Source organism: Anguilla rostrata, chromosome 13 (assembly GCF_018555375.3).
Source record: "Anguilla rostrata isolate EN2019 chromosome 13, ASM1855537v3, whole genome shotgun sequence".
Taxonomy (NCBI): domain Eukaryota; kingdom Metazoa; phylum Chordata; class Actinopteri; order Anguilliformes; family Anguillidae; genus Anguilla; species Anguilla rostrata.
In genome coordinates, this window is record NC_057945.1 from 32504395 (window position 1) to 32513261 (window position 8867).

The 8867-nt window shown below is 42.2% G+C and overlaps 1 protein-coding gene across 2 annotated transcripts; it reads right to left on the reverse strand.

Moving 5' to 3' along the window:
- Nucleotides 1-603: 603 nt before the first annotated feature.
- LOC135238379 (tumor necrosis factor receptor superfamily member 3-like) lies at nt 604-5644 on the reverse strand. Of its 2 annotated transcripts, none has more exons than XM_064306192.1 (7): nt 5401-5644; nt 4965-5090; nt 4709-4843; nt 4241-4328; nt 3699-3769; nt 3301-3417; nt 604-2271 (listed from the first exon to the last, which is right to left on the reverse strand). In XM_064306192.1, the coding sequence occupies exons 1-7, from the start codon at nt 5528-5530 to the stop codon at nt 2135-2137; spliced, it is 804 nt and encodes a 267-aa protein (XP_064162262.1). In that variant the 5' UTR covers nt 5531-5644; the 3' UTR covers nt 604-2134. The 2 variants fall into 2 exon arrangements, with proteins under 2 accessions (XP_064162262.1, XP_064162261.1); XM_064306191.1 differs by having other exon boundaries at nt 604-2274.
- Nucleotides 5645-8867: the final 3223 nt, after the last annotated feature.

An 8867-nucleotide genomic window follows, 5' to 3' on the forward strand; every position in this document is an offset into this window, starting at 1 on the left:
TCAGAAAATATGTGACAATATGAAACAGGTGATATGAAATGAGAATCTGTGCTGTGCCTAAAAACAGCTGAAAAGGATTAATGAGGTGTTAATTCTCTTTTCTTTTTTCATCATGGTTGGCTTCGTACAGTGTTTCATATCTAGGATGCTTAGTGTAATGCGCAATGGTACTAAAATGATTTATGGACATTCCATTGAGCTGTGAAATATGAATTTCAGCACTGCTAGGATCGCTGGTTGATGAACTGCATTTTCCAATTTATTGTATAGAATTATTAAGCTTTACCATACCCTGAATTATATATTTACAGGAGTGCCAACTACTTAACAGAAAAAATATTTTAAAAATATTAATATTAAAGAATTAGGATAAATTATTGATTTTTTGTAATGTTTACGTCATGAGTGACTAGAACATTTTCCACCATCCAGGTGACACTGAAACGATTATAAAGGTGAACTGTTGATTACAGCTGATCCATAATAGTTAATAAAGCCATAGAACACATTAGTCAAAAGACAAACCAGCTAAAACAGTCATACACTGCAAATGACCAGACATCCTGATACATGTCAGAAAGCAATAACACCAACACACACAAGTTCAACATTTAGTACATTTATTTATACAATAAGCAGGGTGTGAACACAAAAAAAAATCGTATTGCCTTTTTAAAAGATCAAATTTGGACATCATCTGTTTTATAGACATCTACAAACAAATGAAATTAAGGATGCACAACTGACTGCTGTGAGTTCTAACTGCAAACATTTTGATGACCCCTTATTTCACCTCGGGTTTCTCCTATATACACCGACTCACAGAATGTCATTTGCTGCACTGTTCACAGGTTGCAGCAGGGACAAAGTGCTCTTTTGAATGGCTTCTATACAGCACACAAGCAAGGTCTTGAACCAGCTTTTCAGAGTGGCTACAGAAAAGTGAGTTACGCCTGTTTGCTTGAGGAACAGAACAGACCACAGGCCATTCCACCAATCAGAGCCCATCATTTTGCCACTGCATCGAGAGTAGCACTGCAAGGGCTGCAATGAGTTTGGAAACCACATTTTCAACACCAACATTGACTTCATGATCTACTGTCATCCAATTTTCTGGCTGCCTGGTCTGAATACTTCTTGCTCCGTTTTCATTTTCTAAAGGCACTTTCTAAAGGTGATCAGCTCCTAGAACAATTACAATTGAGTTGTGCAGCCAGGACCAGTCAGCTGAACCTTAAGATCAAGAATTTTGATGCATTCATTCAGAAATCGGTCCTTTCACAACTCACATATTATCACGTATTATCCACATATTTTAAGCCCATAACTAGATGGCTGGCATTCCCTCGAGGTCGTATTACTGGACACACAGACAAATACACAGTGCAACCCACACCAAGGTGGCTCCATGCACACAACTGGAAAAGAGAAAGAACAAAAAAACCCTCAATACAATTAGCAGGTCAGCTAACTAGCCAGATGAGAGGAGCTTATGTGGACCAAAGGACCAAAATCAAATCATATCCAGAAAGCTGAAATTTACTCATGGTCCGTAGATTTTGGTCTTCTAATCTATTTGTGCTTGAGAAAGAAAAGGAAACCACAAAATCTATTTTTTTCAGAAATGAGTATGTCAAAATAGCGATACCCAGCGATCTAGTTCGCTTGCTATTTGTTCAGAGGTCAGAAGAAAAAAAAGGAAAGTCCCTATCCGTTGATAGCAAATAGGTTTTTACTTTTAAGAACTAGATTTTCTTTTTGTAGATTAAAGGCCTGTGCAAAACTAGACCAAAAACAATTAGAAAATTGTCAAAAGAAGAAATCATAATGCCCGGGTGGAAACCGAACTCCCAATAGAGAGAGTGAACTGCAGCTATAAAGGCAGGAGCAATTCTAGAGAGCCAGACGCCGGCTGTGAGCTGCTTCAGATGAAAGTCCCTCCTTCGGGTTACAAGCAGGTGGCCAGGGGTCAAATAAATTCAGACGGTCCTGAAGTGCGCTAGCCTGCGTGGCACGGTGTCCCCCCGAAGGAGTCCGCACGACGAGGAATCCGTCGGCAAGAGGAACGAGAAGGGGAAACATCACTCCAGAAATAACCTTCTTTCCGGAAGATACCGAGTTCAGGCCTGAGGGGTCACTCGTACGTCAGGCTGGTCAAGCTGGCATTTCCATCGATCTCCTGGATGGGGCGGTCTCCCTTCTCCTCCATCGACAACTGGAAAGGGAGAGTCTCGTCGGGCAGGTCCACGGCCGTGGAGGTACAGGCTTTCCCTGCTGACGAACATGGAAGAGGCATTAATGTCGGCGGCCTCTGATCAGACCGTCTGCTCCGCTCACACCTTGTTCACCTGTTCAATGCTGAACTGCTCGCCACCGATCGATGCACTTTGACTGTGCCCTCGGATCCCAGACTGCCCGTGTGTGTGTGTCTATATGCTCTCCATTCTGTGCCCTTACCGTTTCCCAACACCCTGTGAATATATCGCCACGCAGATGTGAGTTTGCTTCCAACCCGGTAGCATTATGAGCCAATCCAACTGCGTGAATGGGACAGTCTATCATTTATGAATTCCTGGTAACGAAACACCGGGGAACTCCTGCTGAGATGCACCAGGGCAGGGGTTTTTATTTCAACCTTCAGTGCTTTTTTTTCCCCTCTTCCTTTTAATTTCACACCTCTCAAGCTCTCCCTAATTCTATATGCTAAAAATAAACTCTGTGTTTATACTGAGCTGCATTTCCGTCAGCGCGTTGGACAGGTGTTGATACTTACTCTGCACTAGCAGACACTGCCAGGCCTTACACCCAGAGAGTGTTTTTTTTTTTGTTTTTTTTAAATGAAAAGATCTCCAAATGTCTACTCAAATGACAACAACATGTTGCTTTTTCAAGGGCTAATGTTACCGCATGCTTTTTTCTAAATTGATTAGCAGCTCCGATAGCCTTTCCCATTAGCAACAAATGAGCAGCATTGTTTACAATGGAGCCACGCTGGTTGTATCCAACTGCTCTTTCATCAGGATGTAGCTTCACTGTGGCGTGGGAGAAACAAAATGGCTGGTTTCAGCCACCATAATTGACATGGAGAAACGCAACTGCAGTCGCACGTTTGCGTTCCGCATTGCGATCCCTGTTTTGAACCTATCGCTGCTTGCTTGCTTGCGGTCACGTCACGTCACGTCGTGTTTTTTGATGCCTTTTGCACGACAGTAAACCTGGTCACTAACTGACAAAAGAGATAAAATGGGGACCGGACAACAGGAGCGCGTCAAAAATTTACCAAAAATTCACACCACTTACTGGAGTTCATCTGTTTCTTCTGCTTTGACATGCAGGTCTTAACCAGAACGGCGAGGGAGGTGAACGTGCACAGCGCAAGGATCAGCCCCAGGAACACCATAGTGTGACCTGGTTCTCCTGGTGGATTTTGAAAAACGTATAGCATCAACAGTCAATACCCCAGCGCAATATTTATAATAGAGTTACCAATATACAATCAGCAAGCCGTTAAAAACACTGTACAGCACTGTATATTTACAATGCCGATGGACTGGTATTTCAGCCGTTATACAAGACAATAGATCTGGAGTACTATTGGGGGAAAATAAGCATCCCGTGTTAAAAAAAAAAAAACACAGTTCCTGATGAACTACACTGGTCTCAGTTCTCCACCGCTTAGAAGCAAAGTAGGTGCTCACCAGGCATTCTGCAAGCTGGTTTGTGTGTCTTGTTTCCAGGAAATAGTGTCTTCAGGCCAAACTGGTCACACCTGGTTCAAAAGAGACCACAGATACCCAGGTGGCAGGTGGCAGGTGGCAGGTGGCCGAGGGGGGGGGGGGGGGGGGATTAGGGGGCAAAAACAGTCTGCACACAACAAATAGCAATTTCCACGTTACGCATTTTTTGTGTCCATGCTAGCTGACAGAAATGCATGAAGTGAGCATGTTAATTAGTCGACACAGCAAGCTATCAAATCAGGAGGATCACAGACCAGGTATTATGCTATAATAGTAACAGTGGTTGTGGTGTGGAAAACGCCATACTCTTGATGTTTCTATTTCTTTTTAAACTCAGCAGAAGTTGCCCATTACATTACATAGCCTTTTTTTAATCCTCTTGACATTCAGGCTAGTCAGTTTGCCACACTGGACTATGCACTTTGCAGTAGTCTCAAAATTTTGTGTTAAAAATATGACCATTTACAAGACTAATCAGGAAGTGGACAAATAAAGAGTCTTACCTTGTTAAAGGTTTACAAACCCCTCCGTCTGTGTCAGAGTACATGCCATCAGAGCACGGCTCACAATGGAAAGAATATAAATATGTACCTGTAATTAAAACACACTCAGCATCATCCTTAAGCACCACAACACTGAACACACAGCATTACACATGCTAACTTACAGTATGAGGGGACTTTGAATAACTTATCGCTGTGGTGCTTAATTTGGCTATTTGTTTTCCCCGGGTGAAACAGGGGTCATAGAATTGAAACTATGACTGAGGTCTTATCTAGGAACTGGGATTTTAACCCGAAAACAGGAGGCTGGTTTTCTGCACGTCAGAAGCCTGCACTGTACTTGCAAGAGCTGTCTTTCAAAATGATTAAAGTATATTAAGTATCAAATGGATATCATGTAAAAGATAGGTGGTACCGGGCAACCAGGATAAGGACTTCAGTCATGACAGTGAGTGGGGCCAGACTTACCAGTCTTGATCAATTCATGGCCCCTGGGACATATCTCCTTCTCCTGACAACTACCACACTTGAGTGAGTCGCACAAGAAACCTTCATTGCATGAACAGTTTGCATCAAGAGTGGTGGAGCATTCTCTCAACGTAACTAAATTTAGGATCAGGAAAAAAAACAGGAAAATAGAGAATGACTGTTATTTTAAAAGGTGGCATACTTCTGACTGTATTTTGGAGATTCATCTTGTGCAGGATGCCTGGAGAATTCTTACCCTGTTGGCAGGTTGTACATTTTTTACAGCTGTCCAAGTTGTCAGTTACTTGGGAGTATGTGCCCGATGAACAAGGAGCACAGGTGGTTTTATGCGTCTTACTGCACTGTTTCTTTACAAAGTGACCTGCCAAATAAGAGTATTAACTAGCATCATGAATGCGGCTATTTAATACAACGTGGTCCTGATTCATAAACACACCATTCAACAGTACTCCAGCTAACAATGGAATAAATAACAAAACTCCAGTAGTCCAAATTTTACACAGCAACAATTCAGGAGACATTCGCATTTAAATTCAAGGTCAGATATGGGCATTAAAGGCTCTTGGTTGCATCCTCCTGAAGTAACTGAATCAAGTTTTTCATCATAATTATGCCAGAACGCTCAAATTCAGTTTCAGGCACCTGGCTGTGATCGAGAGAAGGAGACGTACCTGGAGGACAGAAGTCACAGCACAGTTCGCCGTGCGAGTACTGGTGGTCATGGTCGCAGTCAGCTGCCAGCTGCCCCAGCTGTGCCAGTGCGAGGCAGGTGAGTATGAGCGTGAGCCTTGGGTTGCTCATGATTCTGTCTGCCTGAAAGTCTCTCAGACCTTTTCAAGTGTGAGTGGGAGCGAGTAGGGCTTTTGTGGTATTTACACTCTATACGTCCGATGTTTCATTGGTTAGCTGCAGAAGAAAGGAAGGGGGGGCGGGGAGGGGAGGATGGTGAGGAGAGGGAGAGAGAGAGAGAGAGAGAGAGAGAGAGAGAGATATTCTGTGAAACCCCTAATGCCAGTAGTAGTATTACGTCACAAGTCATATAACCACTATTGCCCCTGCCTAGAACAGGGGTCCTCAAGGAGTAGGGGTTTTCAAACCTTTTTATTTTAAGACCTCACCTCAATAAAACTTTTTTTTTTTATTTCAACTCCTTTATCCAACACACTTATACAGGCTGAAATGTGCTGGCCATTTAATAGAGAGAGAGAGTGTAAGAGAGAAAGAGAGAGAATCATTTCTATGTTTAAAAGTCCATGCTAATACAAATGACATGACCAGTCACTGGAACCCGAGCAACCAGCAAGGCGCAGCTCGAAGAACCACTGCAACAACAGTTTCCCATAATATAAACGGGCACTTCCAGTATTGTACAGTGCACGTAGGGCGTTTCCAAGGGCCCTGACAGACAGGGGGTCTCAAAAAATGGTGCTATAATTGTGCAGGGAGGGGGTGGTGGCCTTGGGAGGTGGGGCCCTATGAGACATCTTTTCACGGGACCCAAAATCCCTGGCGGCACTCCTGCATAGCTGTCTTATACATGTGACAACAACAACATCCAGGGGGGCCACTTCTAATCTGTCGTAAAAGAAACTGTGATAATAAACAGCAAAAAAAAGATGAATCATTCCACATCTATGGCCTTATCACAGCAAAGCTCTTTCAAGAATCTTCAGGTTCAGTCACCAAACTCTGGAGGGTTCCCAAAACAAAGGTACTGAAGACACAGCACTTTGAAATGTTTTAAATTTTATTTTAACATTGGGGGACATATAGTAGCAATAGTCTTGTTTCTCTGTAATGTGTATGAAGGGTTAACATACTGTATATGGGATTTTGACAGAAGAGGGTGTGGGGGGGGGGGGGATATGAACATGACACTGGACATATTTGTTTGTTTGTATTGGGTTTATGGAATGAGCAAAACCTAGCTGGAAATTTATAGGAATTCATACGTTCTGCCTAGACTCATATTTTTGGTCCTAAAAAGAAGAAATGTCTGGAGGAAAAAGAGATGAGCTCAGTTTATATTCAAGGCATGATTCATTTTCCAGATAACGAGGATATTGTGTGGGTGCTATTGTTGCTTGAATTGAGAATGATGTAGTGTTAGGCTGGGTGATTCATATTTCTTTGCAGGATTTTACCAACTCTGTAGATACACTACCTGGCCAAAAGTATGTGGACACCTGACATCCAACATTTCATCGGAATTATGCAAATGGGCTAACACTAATATTTATTTAGCAAGGAGAATATGAAAAAATGTATGGAAAAGGACATAACCAATTACACCGAAGCTGACCGTATTAGTGTTAGCATTGGAGCAATTCAAGCCATAGATGTATGAGTCAATTCTATTTAATCCCATTGATCGGGAACATAGCTACCACAGTCTCCAGAGTGTGATCTGAATCTGTCAGTAAGGTGATTTGGACTGGTGAATAACTTTAGCTCTCTGGGCAGCTAGCTAATTAGGATAGCAAACTATTATATCTGTGATATCTATGATATGACTATTATATCTATGATATCTGGCACCTCAGCCTGTCATCAAGCCTTCTACCAAATTTACTGCATCGATAAATCAAGTAAAAAAAATTTTCTTCCCCCCCCCCCGTTTTAGCTATATAATTTTTAAAAATTTATTATAACGGAAAGTCAAACCATATTTTGAACCTTGGTGATGTTATATCACTGCTCACCCTGTAGTCACACAGCATAGCATCAGTCAGCTAACTTTCTGTAGCTAGTTATCGGAGAAATCCCAAAACAGTTACAGTCTACTTTTTCTCTAAGCCTACGCATATACAAGTCATGCTTTTACTGCTTATACAAGTTATGATGCCACATAGTCCCCATGGTACGGTCAGCACTGAAAGTGGCTATCGAGCACATATTCATATAATGAGCTGGTTTCACACCACCACTGGTGATTGGTGAAAAAATATTTCATGTAAATCACATTGCTCAAGACATCAGTAACAGCGCATTCAACTACCAGTAAAAAAATAAATATTCCAGTAATGAGTGGGCTGTATAAGTACTTAAAAACTTTTTCTTTTAATTCAAATTATCAACAGAATAACAAGCGCTTAATATCATAGAATTTCCTTCATTATATGTAACAGCTATTATGGGTCTTCAATACAATGGAGAGATCAATCTGCTCAACAAATGTTGACAATGAAAAGTTAATGAGAACTGCTGATTTGAACTGCTGATCAAACACACAAAATGGTAGGTGACAGTCAACAACGAAGAAAGCGCAGGACTGCCTGGTCACCAGTTGCATTACACTTGAAACCCTGCCAGACCCAGGAGGCAAGACATGCACCCCCTCCACAGCTCACTCACGCACACACACGCGCACACGCACACACGCACACACTCGTGCACATGCACATATAGCGGTGTATGATCCCACTCACATTCTCTGAAATGTCACAGGTCTTTTTGCAGTTTCGGTACATCAACCCGAGCGCTAATGTGCGTTACCTGTAACTCATAACCCGCAGCGCGTCACCTCTGACGCTATCTCCCACGTTCCACCAACCACAGAAAAGCCCTCACTTCTATAAAACCCAAAATGTCACTGCAGCTTCAGACAGAAGGGAAACTCACTGAAGCGTTCTCTAGTGTTTGCTCTTTGGTTGCTCCAAACGCAAACTTTGCCATCGCTGACATCTCCCCACATTAAAACTATGTATTTCAGTATCACTCTGTTCTACATTCACATATGTAGGTAGCAAAATATAATTTAGAAAAAACACACTGAAAAATACCTGTAATATAAATAAAAAAATTTAAAAAAATCATATTCAAAAGAGATAAGCACCCTATCGAACAATTTAACTAAGCTGCTAGCCATGTCAAATCACACTGATGTGACCTCAGTGTCTAGCAAACATTTAGCCTTAAAGCACCAAGTAACGATCTGTGTAACTGATCAGAAGCAACATTTCTCCCCAGCCCTTAGGCCGAGCGTGTTGCAAGAAGACCAGTGCTTCCTACCGCAGTGAGCTTAGTCATTTCTGTACCACAGTTCCTTTTTGCTCTGTCTTGATATGCGTGCCTCGAAGTCGAATCAACGCACGTTTGCATAATGTTACGGAATTGAGGCCGTTCTTATTTTAAGGTT